This window comes from Tenebrio molitor, chromosome 5 (assembly GCF_963966145.1).
Source record: "Tenebrio molitor chromosome 5, icTenMoli1.1, whole genome shotgun sequence".
Classification (NCBI taxonomy): Eukaryota; Metazoa; Arthropoda; class Insecta; order Coleoptera; family Tenebrionidae; genus Tenebrio; species Tenebrio molitor.
Window position 1 is genome coordinate 3,609,214 of NC_091050.1, and position 15,116 is coordinate 3,624,329.

A 15,116-nucleotide genomic window follows, 5' to 3' on the forward strand; every position below is an offset into this window, starting at 1 on the left:
ATTAGCTTGACATTTCGTTTTGATAAGTTGTGACATTTATCAAAATCCGTTCACACAGGAGAAAATTCTCCAAATTCTGACAGTGTCGAATAAAAAAATATACTGCAATTGTAATAAATATAATTTCATGTACAGTCATGTTCAAACAAATCTGGGACAACTTTTTTTGGGTTTGAAATGTCTCTTCCAGCAGTTAATTAATTAAGTAACATTTTATTAAAAAAAGTATAATCACTTGTCAACTTTGACAGAAAAATGAAATCTGCTATTTGTTCTGGCAGCAAAAAATCCATGTAAATATTGTTCAATGTTCAGCCCACATTACCCTCAAAAAATAAAATGACTGTACCTACCTACGTATTGTGGCAGTGAAACTATTTTTTGTTCAATTCGTTCTCAAGAGTACCTACATGAAATTTAACGTTCTGTGTTATTTGGATTTGTTGTTATCAGTTATTATTTCTTGTTTTTTTAAATTGTTATGAAGGAATTATAATGACGATTAAAAATAAATTCGGCGAATATTTTTACAGTCATATATTTTTGGTTGCCAATTTTGTGAATAATGGCGGATAATAGGAAGGTGGACTGTCTGATCCTGCAATATGTAGATTGAAAAGATTAGTGAATTTAATACGAGTATGTGATGAAGAAAATTTGAAAAGTAGGTATCTAACTATGTAGTATCAAGAATTATCTTACTACTGCACAAAATTCTTGGAAGTACCAAATAAGCATGCTTGAGTAATGAGTAGGTAATTATTTTAGACACTTCGTATTTAATCTTTAAAATACTCGTACCAACGGCGGAATCGACGCTTCATATATGATGTGTATTAAGTACGATTATACATACTCTAAAAAAGGTGAGTTTGGTTTTACTATGAAACAATAATCTGAATTTACATGTTGTGCCTGAATTTTATACTTACGTAGCTAAAAATACGTAGCTGAATTCAGTCCAAATATCTTTTGCGACAGAAAGGTTTTGTAGGTGTTGAGTTTTTCAATATTAATTAATAACAAGATAATGAACACCAGTAGTACAAATAGACCGGTGTTAAACACAAAGTGTTGTGCAAATGTAAGCTGAGATGGCGCCTAACAACTTGCATGCAAGTAATGATAAAAATATATACGACAGATTGTGCAATTATATAACTTTGCTAAATTCGTCTCAGTTTCGTTGTAACATTAAAGCGCATTGGCAAACAAAACGTCGTGGACATAGTTTTTCACCATAACTATTTGAAAGTCGAAATAAGATAAGATTATGGTTAAACATAAATTAGCTCTTAAACAAAATTTTTCGTGAGCCAAATTGATATATTTTTAAATTGAGAAAAAAAGAAGGTGTTTGTATACTTAATGGAAACGAAAAAATAAAATAAAAGAGGATAACGGTTGGTCTGTTGTTGATGTTGAATGTGACGCATTGTTAAAATTATAAGTAGGTACCAAACAATCAAAAAATTGGCTGTTTAGATTAACGAATACTTGATTCTTGAAGTCACATACATAGTTTTTGCATTTTTCCCTAATTTTATATGATTGTATAAAGGTAAGTTTCACTCGTAATTGTAAAGAAGCCGAGCGTTGAGTGTCAAAATAAATTTTAAAAATGTTCAAAATGCAATGCAGAGTTCTCATTTCATTGTTAACAAAACATGAGAAAACTCATTGGCGATTATAAGGCACCGGAAGGCTGTCCCAAGAAACTTTTTTCGAATTCGTAATGAAATAACGGGCAAAAGAAAATCGCCAAAAAGGAATAATTACGTTAACATTGCGAAGAACAAAATATTGAAAAATGGGACGATAAGAGCAAGCAACAGAGAAATGTATTCTTTTACAATACCACTTGTATCGGCAGTTCAATAGTATAGTGAGTAAAATGTTGCATCGGTTTTTTTTTTAAGGGTCTTGATCTTATTATGAACGAAAAATATTATATGAATTTATGATTCTCTGCAGGATCGTTTGTTAAAAAACGAAATAAGAAAATGTCATCCGGTTCACTACAGTCCCAGATTCTTTTGATTTAAAAATTGAACAACAAAAAGAGAAAGGGGGGCTATGGAAAAGAAAATTTCTGAGAATGTGTCACCTTCTGAGAAAAAGTTTTTTTTTTAAATTATATCTGCTTTAGCAGCATCAGTTTCTATCAGTGGCCAGTAGTAAAGAGAAAAAAGTTCGGCAAGCTATCTCGAAAGGTATAGGTACACGACACGAGGCGTATACGATTCGAGAAATCTCCTTTATGAAGAGCATACCTTTAAATTAGCATGCGTGAGGGTCTTAACACGATTCGAGATTCTGATGGAGGTTGTACTCCACGGAGAGCACGCCTCACTTCTCATTTGAGGGTGCCGCACTTGTTAGGAATAGCATTTTAGATTACTAGGATTTGTCATAGCGAAGACACTTACTCTTTTGTTTCAATTGATGATTATCCCATGAGCGAAGTGTAAAAAAATACTCGATTAAAGAAAGACTCGAAGAAAGATCAATATGTAAAAAATGTTTATTTTAAAGAGTTCTATTGGTGATTAAATGTATTAGGTACGTGGGCTTTCATAAGACCAGGTATATCCGGTTGAAGCGTTCGGGCGATATTTTGAGAAGTACATAAGCGGTCCACAGAGAACACACCTCACTCGTTTGGAAAAATGAATTTAGTGAAAGAGGGTGTCGCACTTGTTGGTGGGATATTAAGAATATGTGTCGTCATAGCAAAGGAATTGATAAAGAATAAAAAGAAAAGAACCAAAAAGGCAAGTTCGAGTAAGGAATTGGGTATTTGAATAATGAGTTGAGAAACGAATATAAAAATACATTCGTTGATTTAAAAATCTATTCAGCCAATTAAAAACATATTTGGAATGAAATACTGAAAATCAGCAAAAGAGACTCCAAGATGGCTAAAATAAATTTTTCTGTAGTTCACATAAAGTTTTCAATTTCATCAATCCCAGAAGCTCGTCTTCAGGTATTTTAAAAAAATCTGGCAGGTTACTAGACAGCAAAAATAATTATTGATATCGCAACAAAATTCGAAATTTGAAGTCTTTTACAAGGAAAAATGTCTAGATTTTAACATTAAGTAGGATATGTATAGTGAATTTAATATATTTTGATTTAAAAATTACAACCAAACAGTGAAACTTACTCTACAAGGAGTCAAAATTAGCTTGGTGTTATTATTATGTCGCAAAAACAGTTTCCTGCTTCTTCCTGCATCTGTTGATAGATCCTGTGACTGGATAATTCCTGCGGCGCCTGCGCCATCCCTTAGTATGGATTTTCCTTACTGCCAGTGGATGCTGGCAAAGCATGGCTGTTGGTTCTAATCATGCCGGCAATTTCACTCTTATAAAATGGTGAGTCACCTTTTTGTTTCATTACATCCATACACTTGCAGTTTTTTATTTTGCGGTTTTCTTATCACCATCAGTGGTTACGTTATATTAAAATCATTTCTACGTTTAGTATAAATATTTCCATATTTTCACCATTAGGTACTAAAAACAGTGAAATTAAATAATTTCTGTAGTAAAATGACTATTTCCAAGTTCAGCGCTTGGTAAGCGAATTTTTTTTTCTAATTAATTTCTACTAGAAGAAAAAAGTTTTTATTAAAATGTGCTGTTTTATATTTTCTTGTTATTGCAAGTGTTGTTCGACGCTTTTACAAACATATAAGAAAATTAAAATTTATCTCATTTTAAAATAAAATAGACTTACACCACTTTCAGTTTCAACGGCCCAGTTGATGAATTTTGGAAGTTTCGACCTGATCATGTATGATAAAATTTGAAAACATTGAAGTAAAGCCTGTATAGTCGATTAGTTTATTACTTCTAGATGGAACATGTTCTTCAGAAAAAGCAGTAGTTGTAGAGTTTCCTCTGAGGAAAATTGAAAAACATTTAAAAATGTAATTGGAAGGCCCAGGCTTTCAACTACTCAAAATCAGTGATGCCATAATAAGGAAAAGTTAATTTTTACTCATTTCTTGGAAGTTCCATACAAAGGGAATTCATTAAAAAAACATGATAGGTACCGCATAAATTCTAAAGTAGAGCCAATTATTTTTTAGCTTTCTTTCTACACTTCTTCTATCTTGTTGATCAATGTTATTTTACCTCCATATATCTAAAGCCAAAAACAAATTTATACTGATTGGGATTGCTATATTATCAAAACTAGAGCTAGTAATATAGGTACTCGTAGGTATATATAAATTTTGCTATTACATTCGGAATTAATAGTTAAGTAGGTATTAAGCCAAATCAGTTTATTGCGTATTTTGTTTTTATTTATATTTGTATCTGTGTAACAGGCCTTAGATATTGCAAGAATAAACTAGTAATCTGAGTCAGAATACGAAAACTGTGAAAAACTATGTGTTTGTGCAATGTTTCATTATTTCTACGTTTGTACATAAAATTCATGATATGTTGGACAAATATTTGGTTAACAATTTTTTACCAATGTGAAAAATACAATTGAAAAAGAAAAACAAAGAAAAACCATAAGTTAAAATAATATTATTTTTTAAGACTTTGCGAAAACGAACACGAAAAACGTTATTCAATATTCGTCCGCTGTCAGTTGTCAGGTATTCGGCCTGTTTTGCATCACTCGGCTGACGCCTCGTGCTTCAAACTTCGGCCTCACATCTGAAAAGTGATCTGACAGCGCTACTCATATGAAAATAACTATTACATGTACATTTAATGGGGAACCGAAAGTCAAAATATAATCTTGTTAGCTGTTGATGACCGTAGTTTTTAATATGCGAAGTTTTTTTGTTTGTTTCCACGGACATTTTTGACAAAAATAGCTTTATAGATTATGATTAAGTAAGATGTTAAATTCAACAGTAATATATGATACACATGCCAAGATTACAAGTAAAGATAACTTAAGTTGATAACGACTAATCAGAAAAGATTTTTTTGCAATTAATCTAACGAGGAAGTTGAACAAATCATGTTCTTCTTTCATGGTTTTATAGACAGTAGCTAAATTAGTACCTAATATTTGAAAATTTAAAATAAAAAATACAAATATATACTTAATCAAAAATGTTGTATGATAAATAAAACACAAAACAAAACGAACAAAAAATTGTGTGCACATAGAAATTGTGACATCAAAAATTGGTTATTTATAGAATGATTAACAGGCATCTTATATTTAACAACTTTGATTTTCAGCCTAGTGTAAAAATATTAACTAGTGTAACAATGTTTTTAATAATCAACAAAAACATTCTCATATTGTTTTCATTATAAGACCATGTTGATCATGGAATTACCACAAAGATAGTGGTAAGTGATTTTTTTTTCTTTTCTTAAACTATTAACATATGTTTGTAAATAATTTGCCAATTAATAGATTATGTACACACAGTCTTCCGATAACTCTAATTTTAAAACGGATCAACTTTGTACTTAGTGATGAACGGTGGGATTATCTCACTCCAATTTTCGTGGCGTTTTACTTCTAGGTTAGATAAGTACATATTAATGATAACAAATAATGTTGTGTATTTTAGCCTGATATTTAAGTATAGTTTTAGTAATGGAAATAGTATTTTTAAAATACAGAAGAAACTCCAATGACAGATGAAAAATAATAGAGGTAAAATTCATGTTGTACTGAATAATATCTAAGATAAATTTACTTTCCCACTTTTCTAAAAATGTGATAATTAAATGGTATTTTTTTACATTAAGTAACAAATTGTGACATGGCAAACATGTGTTATTTATGGATACTTCTATGAAGTATAAATGGTTCAAAATTTACATAAAGGAATTTGAATTGTCTGATAGTTTTTGACGGAAGCTATTAATTTTATCATTATTGCGCTGAAAATCAACCGGCGATTGCCTCAAAACCAAAAGTTGTCAGATACTAACAATCGAAAGGCCGATTAGTTAATCCGATACAAAAAATATTAAGGAAACCTGTAACGGAACGAAAATTTCTTACATGTAAAATATTTTTTGTCAAGGTAATGTAATTAATATTTTAAGATAGATAGAGTTTTCGTATCCCACCTCCACCCGGCGGCACGGCAATTTTGCCGGAGTACATACACTATTACGGATAATACTATCAAGTAATAGTGCAGTGCTTATCAACATAATTACCGGCGTCTCGCCTCCACATTTTGACTTTTTTGTGTTTTATGTTCTGTGTCAATGTTAAGGAATTTCCTCACGATGTGACATGAGTATAATAATATACCTTTTTGAATTTCAACCACCAATGTGTTCTCTAAGTCCAAAATTTTTAAATTTTTAAAAAGAGATTGCGGTACTATTCCTGTTGCTGAAATTATAAATGGTAAAATCGAAATTTTTTCTAAACACCAAAGATTTCTCATAGCAACGGATAGTTCTAAATATTTATTAATTTTTGTATTATATGTTTGTGTTATATTGTGTGAATTTGGAACAGCTATATCTAAAAGATATGCTTGCTTTTGTTGTTTATTTAAAATAATAATGTCTGGTCTGTTATGCTGAATGTATTATGGTATTAAATCAAAAGTAACCAAAATAAAGCATAACATAGATAATTAAATTAAATTGATATAAATAATGATACTAAGCGTAATTGAAATCAAAATAAATAAATCACTAAAAACGATGAAAATTTTTATTGGTATTTAAGGGACGCAGTGAAGAACTACTATTTCCATTCATTTCTATTAACTCTATCAACAACTCTAGTAACATACAATTATTGTTGAAAATGTTATCATTGTATTAAAATGTTGTTTTAGTTACAAAATACTAAACGCTGCTATAGGTTTTAAATTAAAATAAGTAGGTATGTACTTCGGATCTACCAACGTGATATTTCAATTTTTTTCTTTTCGTTAGGTATACTTTACATACCAACTGTATTTTTTTATTTTTGCAAGATGTAAGATGTATTCCGTTTAAAATTTAATTTCCAATTAAAACTTTTAATGCTATAAATAAACATCTGATTGCTTTTATTTATAAATCGGGATATTATAATATATTAGTACGAGTAAGAGCTTTGTTTTATAAACAAAAAAACACATAAATAATAGTAATAGCTAAAATCTAACATTAAGTAAAAATTGGCAAAATTATGGTAATACAAAATTCTCCTAATGCCCATTTTATATTAATAAATAGGTACTTTTATTTCTTCAACAGTAGAATATTGAATATTTTTCGAAGCACTATTCAGTAGGTAGATACATATAATTGGATAAAGTTTACAAATAAATGAAATTTTGTTTTTCAAAACGGATTGTTCTTTATTCATCTTAACTGAAATGATGTTTTATTTATTTATGTAACTTGTTAAGCCATTAAAAAAATTTTGAGATGTGTAATATCAAATAAATAAAACCAAATCCTATCTTATCATTTTGTATCTTATCGCTTCATGTAGTACATATTTCCGAATATTTATTTGCGGCAATGCAGTGTGTAGTTGGATAGACACATTATGATTAATTAAACAATCGTTTGGTTGGGTATAGTTTTACATGTGTTGTCTGCCACTAATAGACAAATTATTCATAATGACTAGGTATGTAACAATTATTTTACAAATAAATCTACGGCAAACATATGGTTAAGTATTTTTTATGAGTTGTCAAGCGAACGGCAACATAAGTACCTGTAACACAAGTATCTTTTATTCCACGTGTCGCATGGTATTTTTAGTTTTCATAGACTACTCATTAAACTGATTAAACATAAATAAATTGACGTAAATATGACAATTTTACAACGAAATAAGTGTTTTATAACCACAATTTAAAAAAATTTGATAAAATTGTGAAAGAACATTTTTGGGTGTCAAATAAAGGTATCACATTTCAAATATGATAAGATTTGCATTTCCATGAATATTTTGATGTAACACAATGCAGTATGGTTTAGGAGCCAATGAATTGGGTACATGCCTCTATGATTTTCTTAATACATTTAAACGATCACTTGAACATCATTTGTTCTTTTAGTACACGAATTGTCGTTATTAATTTTCCCTTGCGCATTGAATTCCACGAAAAATCTACAAAGGACAGAAAATGTTCACGAACTACCGTGACCCATTACAGCGCAGCTCGTGTCAGTGATATAAAGTATAAGATAAATACTTGCTTTGGTAGTATCGATTTTGTTGAAATATTTGGTAGCGGTATAAAAAAGGCCAGAGGAAGTTGCAAGTCATGAAACAAACGGTCGAGAATATTGTTAAAGGAAAAATCAACCAAAAACGTCCTTTGACTAAAAATTTCAGACATAGAATTGCTTACATTTTAACGCGTGGTAGATTAGATACAATACACAACTGTTACATGAAAACCTGTTATCATGTTAATTTATCTTTTTGCGCCCTTGTTTACATGTTAACAGAGGTGCAAATTGAAAAGGTAAAGCGACTCTGCAGTTTCTGGTTAATACTAACAGTGCATCTTGTGTGATAACTGATAATTCTGGACAAACCTGGCAAAGATGATACCCTTTTACATACGCCCCTTGAAAATATTGCTGTTGTCGCTTAAACATTCGACTTTCGTTAATAATTCGAAAAACTTTTACTTAGATAATGATGGAGTGTCCATGAAGATGCCTCCGCGACTCTCTGCGCGCCGATTATGTCTACTGCTCTTCTTTTTCGGAGGTGTGACCGTGTTAGTGACTTTGCACCAACGTCTGACATGGCCTTCGACGAAACCAAGAATTTCCCAACCGGATGATCCAGAAGAAATTTTTATTCCATCAACGTCAGCTGCGTTATTGGAGACAGATGTTCATGTCACAGAACAACCTTCGAGGAGCCTTGAGAAACTGTGGTTTTTTCAAGGTGGTACTCTATTTCCTACTGCTAGTAAAGGACTTCCTAGGCTATTCCCAGATCAGGTCGACGGGGATAGAGTTATCGATCAGCTCATGTATGTGCCAGAAGATTATCAAGGTACGAGATTTTAATATTTCAGGACAAGATTTCGCTTTCTAGACTAGTTTTTAAACATTCTAACATCTTGCAAATATTTTTTTAATTTGATATAATAGTGTCCAGATATTCACTTTGTTTAATTAATGATAATACGTAACACACTAACATTTTACAATTCAAAGTAATAATGGGCCTTTTTTTTGTATATACATAAATATATAGGATGATTCATGAAGCGCGGCAACTTTTTGAATCTGCAATAGTTCTCTGAAAAAATAAGAAAAAAAATCTATTCTGAAACGTTCAGTGACGAATGATTTAATGGTACATACACAACGAAAAGAACAAGTACCTTCAATTTTAAACTAGTACTTACATAGTTTTTCGGATCAGAAAGCATAAGTCTCAAAAAACATAATTGATCATAAAAATTGTTCAAAATAACGCCCTTCGTTGTCGTTCGAAAAAACATTCTATTAAAAGCTCCGAAACGATAATAAATAAATAATCTGTGGCAAACCAAATACGTTATTTACAACCTTTATTTTCTACTAGTGTATCAGAAATGGAATTTGAAACCTGTACTGGTAAGTTATGGTTTCTGTTAACTTTTTCACATTTACTTCTATGCAATAAAAAGTTAAATCAAACGAATACGAATCCATTTTTACTGTTCCTACTTTTGATATCTGTGCATTATTATTTTGAAATCAGGTTGAAGCTTTTCAGCTTAAGACATGCTTGCGTTATAGTTCATCATTTTATTAACTGCGTGTTGAAGCAATGCATTTTTTTTGTAATTTAAAATCTTGTTGCAGGATTCGACACTCAGGAAAAGCTCGTACTTGCCTATAACGGTCTGGGCACTTGGGGCCAAAAGTCTGGCCCTGGCAGCTTTCACGGTTGTCCTGTAAGTCGATGTAGTTTAACTGACGACCGTAGCAGAGCTGCCGACGCCGATGCCATTTTATACAAAGATCACTTTATACCTCCTTCTGTACCCAGACCTGCAAAACAAGTGTGGATCATGTACTTTTTAGAATGCCCTTATCATACTCAAAGTATTAAACTTCCCGATGTGATTAACTGGACGGCCACCTATCGAAGAGATAGCGATTTAGTAGCACCATACGAAAGATGGACCTATTTCGATCCACAGGTGAGAAACATCTTTATATTTTTAAATTATTTTTAGTATATAACGTTTTAAAACTATTATAAATATGGACCTATGTTTTAAATTAAGCTAACAAAAACTTTGACAAGGATAAGTACATATTAAGCTGTTGCATGACTTGAATTCTTATTTCTTTACGGACAACCGACAAACTGAACTACCATAGATCCCACCGCAAAAAAGGGAGTAATTTAAACAATTGGTTAGTTTAATTTAACACATTGGTCAATATTACAATAATCAATAAGTGTCCATTAAAAAAAAAAACTATTCTTAGTATATTTTTTTACAATTAAAACTGGATTATATAGAATGAAGCAAATAATGTTCTAAGAAGACTTCGCATTTTACTACTAAAAAATTTGCTCACTATTTTTTATCATTTTACCAACTTCAACAGATTTACGGGTGAGATTTTTTTGCTTGACTAGCTATTATTATGAAATATCCTTTAAGCTAGCTGCTTTTAGCTTTGTCTATTACGATTTATGAATACTTAAACAACTCCACTTAACTTTATCTTCGTCTGTAACGTACAACCGAATCGGACATTTTAAAAACACCATGAGAAGCTCAATACAAATCGTTAGGTGTTCATCTGAAAAACATCATGAATCCCGAACCGATGATATTTATAAACTGATCGGATTTTCAAACGTAGAGACGTTTTAGAAATTATAGAGATAATCAGAGGAAAAATTGTTAGTTACGTTCTTGTTAGGATAACTAAAGATGAAATTTAAAATACTGAAAATTGGAAAATAGTATACCGATTCAGGATGATTTTAAATTCTGATTTCAGTTCTGTTTAACTACAGCCCCGAAAATTAAAGTACTCCATTATTTATTAATTAGTACCTACATATCGATGGAGTTTAAAATAAAAACGCCAAATAATTCTTGCGTAATTTTTGAGATTTTCTTATTTGATTAATAAAAAAAAGTAAAATATCTATTCATCCATAGTAGCTTTTGATTTTATACAGTTGTTGAGATGATTTTGCCACTCATCTATTTCTGCACCTCAAATTTTAAATACTCGTATGATCACTGCATCGATTATGTTCGCTTCTATGAGTCAATGTGTTCAAGAATAATTAAATATGTTCTAAAAAGTCGCCAATACACACAAATTAGGATATAGGAGGCATTAAAGAGTTTTTCGTCAACTGTTATGAATTGTCTGAATCCCTGAATCGTTGATGAGGCGAGTTTGGTTGGACTTTGCTTTGTGATACAAAGTCGTTCTAAAAATGTGGAATTCATCGTAGAAAACCGATTGTTGAAGAAAAATTATTTACTTGATTGGGAAAACGTGTGTTAGCACGTAATTTAGACTCAGCCTGTCTCAGAAATAAGTACATACATACATTACATTAATTTTAACCAGTGACAGATCTCGTCAAGAACAACAAAATTGTCATGTACCATTTTTTTTCAGTATTTTACCCCCACATAAATTAACGAGCTGTGACACTGACCATGAAATAATAGCTTTCGTAAAATCGGCGCAAAACATTGTGTTTTTAGAATAAAGTTTTTTGGGTCTGCAGCCGAGGTAAAGACAAGGGGATTACCGATTACATTTTTAGTTAGTTTTATCCGACTGCAAAAGGCAGGTGTGTGGTGTGTGCGTGTTGATTCTGTGATTTAAGCTAAAATTTTGTGAAAATGGCGTGTTTATTTTCGAATAGTGAATACATAGATATTAGATATGAATTGTGTTGTGTGTGAAACGTGCGGGAGTGCTCCTCGAGCCCACAGAATTTCCGTGCCACTTCTTCTTGTGGGGGTACATGAAGAGCTTGGTCTTGGTATGTTCGATCTCAATTGATACAATTGCAGTTTTAAAAGAGAACGGGTGGAAAATGCTGCCACAACAATTCGCAATAACAGAGGTGTGCTGGAAAGAGTGGAAAAATCATTTCATCCGCGCCTTCATTATTGCATTGACAATAACGGCGGTCACTTTGAACACTTCGTGTAATGATTAGCGATTACTCTGATTACTTCATGAGAATTTTTATGGATTAATACATTAATTTTAGGAGACACCTTGTCAGTGTCAGATATGGGTGATTCATTAGGGTCACTTTAAAATATTTATTATTAAAATTGTTTTCATTTAATATCTACCATATAATTTTTTTTTTCCACACAATAACGTGCGCAGGCAGCAGTTAGCCGCTGTGCATAAGTTAGCAAAAAAAAGTGAAAGTTTTCTTGCATTTGTTTTTTTCTTCTTCGTTTATTTACCAGCATCGGCGAAGCAAATAATCCCCATAGGCGGGTAACGAAATTTGTGCCAAATCTTTCAATAATTTTAATTGGATAACTTCAAGGTTTATGAAAAAAATATATTTTTAAAATATATTGTTTCTATTAACGAGTTCTATTACCAGTTAAAATTAATGTACAGTCGATGGACAAATAAAACTGGGACAAAAATGACAATCACATAAGTCAAAATTTACAAATTTGCATCGTTTAATTGCGGCTTTATCACAAATAGGTTAACTTTGGTATGACATATATTGACAATTCAATGGTCTGATTTACATAGATTAAATTTTAAGTGTCCCAGTTTTATTTGTCCACCGACCGTACCTAGTACTTATTTTTGAGACACGTTGTATAATCTTTAGTATTTCACGAGTGATAACGAGCAAACCGGGATATGGATGCAGAGAATATCCAGGTAATTTCGTCGGGCTGGTTAAGTCATTATCACTCGTGAAATACCCTCCATAATAGTCTAAGTATATCTAGTACAAGAGCTTTCTGACAAATTCTACTGAAACTTTATTATAATTATTCAAAAATGATTTTGCAACATGGAACTCCAGGTATGGTTCTTTACACCGATACATGATTTTAAATAATACTGATGTGGAATAAAATTGTAAAATTGGAGTAATTATAATTTTTTCGAATCGACTGTCCCCTACCCATTTCAACGCCTTTGTTTTGTAACTGACACGAAATTTAAATTATACTTTAAATACATAGATACAGTCGCGAGCATTAAATCTTGGTCGTCAAGGGCATTTTGAAATTTCCCGCTACCGTCACAAATTAAAAATTTTGCCTGCGTAATTAAGGGCATTGTCAATACAACGTCAATAAAAAAAGGTCATAGTTTTATTCTAAACATTCAAAATTATGGCCCTAATATCGTATTTTAACAGAGTAAGAATTATTACGTTGATAGAAACGGATGTGTCAAAAGCTAGGGTGGCAAACCAGTTGCGATTTCCAAAAAGTTGACAAGACAAACAGAATTTATTAGAGGTTATGCCCGTTTCACATTAGAGCACTTTCTGTTGCGTCAAAGAATGACCTTGACGACCAAAATTTATTGCTAACGATAGTACATTTCTATTCAAAAAAAAAGCGTACACGTATTAAGGACTACTGTAAATGGGACAATTAATTTAATCGTTTCCAAGAAAACGTATTACTGACATTTTGTATGTCAAATGTGTGTAAAATTGCTTTTATAAACTCTATTAATCTTTAAATTGTAGTTGTTAAATTGCTGAGAGTTGCCTTTTTCTATAAATTTATGAATAAAAGTTTGAGTTGTGTTTGTAGTATTTGGTAATGCTTGCCTAATAAATAAGGCAAAAAATTTACACACTTTAAAATCTCTGAAAAATACATCGATAAAATCCAGCTATCAGCAGATGTTTAGTTTCAGGTTTCTAAGTAACAACAATTAATAGATAGGTTTACAATATGACAATTTAGCCAAAATTAGGCTCACTACTTGTAAGCTTTTTTTCTGAATAGAACTGTACATATCCTACAGTTGGTTGCGAAAAAAACGGGAAAAGAAAATTTGGTTTTGTCCATTTGTCAGTTAACTAACTGTCTACTTAACAATACCTATCAAATAATTTTTTAAAATGTCATTGAATTTTGACCGTAATTCTAATCTATCTTTCGTAAGAAGGTTTCACACTGTAAAAATGTGTCAATTTTATTCTGACAGTTCCCGTTTTTTTCCAACCAACTTTAGATATCCATTCTCCCTAAGAGAAAACTATGGTTAGTTTTTAAGCTAGAATTTGATTTTTTCTTTGAATCCAATACCAGTTGTCGTTCGCTGAGTGAAAGAGAAACAAAAAAATAAAATTACGTTCTATGTTTAATAATTAATTGTTTGTTGCAGGTGCGTCAAAAGATACAGAATCGGGATTATAACGCTAATAAAACAAAAAAAGTTGCTTGGTTCGTATCGAACTGTGGCGCTCGGAATGGGCGCTTAGCCTACGCGCGCGAGCTCTCCAAATACATCTCAGTGGACATTTATGGTAGTTGTGGCCCTTTAAAATGTCCTCGCTCTGACAAAAAATGCTTCGAACTTTTGGACCGAGACTATAAATTTTACTTGGCATTTGAAAATTCCAACTGTCGTGATTACATTACGGAAAAATTTTACGTAAACGGATTAGGGCAAAATGTTTTACCTATAGTCATGGGAGCACGTCCGGAAGATTATCAAAGAAGCGCTCCTGAAGGATCTTACATTCATGTCGACGAATTCGCGGGTCCCGCGGAGCTAGCTGCATATTTACATAGACTGGATAAGAATAACACATTGTACAATTCCTATTTTAAGTGGAAAGGAACCGGAGAATTTATTAACACATATTTTTGGTGTCGTCTTTGTGCAATGTTGCATGCGCCCAAAGTTCATAGACATTACGATGATGTTAACGACTGGTGGAGAGGACCAGGAGTTTGTTCCTCAAAGTCTTGGAGAAACGCCGATTTTGCGTAGACGCACATAATAGTGTTTATTACTATTTGCCGAGTCAGTTCGTTGTTGTTTTGTTGTACAGATGTAAGTTATTAGCGATTTATTAAGTTTTTATTACAGTAAGAGTTTCTATTTATTCATACCACACGACTACCCTTCAAATAAAACAATTAGGCAATCTGAAAAGATCATCAAAACTATATAGGT

The 15,116-nt window shown here is 31.7% G+C and overlaps 1 protein-coding gene and 1 long non-coding RNA gene across 6 annotated transcripts; both read left to right on the forward strand.

Moving 5' to 3' along the window:
* The first annotated feature begins 1,079 nt into the window (after window positions 1-1,079).
* Window positions 1,080-15,032, forward strand: FucTA (glycoprotein 3-alpha-L-fucosyltransferase A). Of its 5 annotated transcripts, none has more exons than XM_069048929.1 (4): window positions 1,080-1,119; window positions 8,614-8,985; window positions 9,786-10,126; window positions 14,319-15,032. In XM_069048929.1, the coding sequence occupies exons 1-4, from the start codon at window positions 1,095-1,097 to the stop codon at window positions 14,928-14,930; spliced, it is 1,350 nt and encodes a 449-aa protein (XP_068905030.1). In that variant the 5' UTR covers window positions 1,080-1,094; the 3' UTR covers window positions 14,931-15,032. The 5 variants fall into 5 exon arrangements, with proteins under 5 accessions (XP_068905030.1, XP_068905033.1, XP_068905034.1 ...); XM_069048932.1 differs by lacking the exon at window positions 1,080-1,119 and adding an exon at window positions 2,891-3,380; XM_069048933.1 differs by lacking the exon at window positions 1,080-1,119 and adding an exon at window positions 3,469-3,583.
* LOC138131748 (uncharacterized) lies at window positions 10,133-10,921 on the forward strand. The gene is made up of 2 exons (XR_011159891.1): window positions 10,133-10,552; window positions 10,601-10,921. It is a non-coding gene; the product is annotated as an uncharacterized lncRNA (long non-coding RNA).
* Window positions 15,033-15,116: the final 84 nt, after the last annotated feature.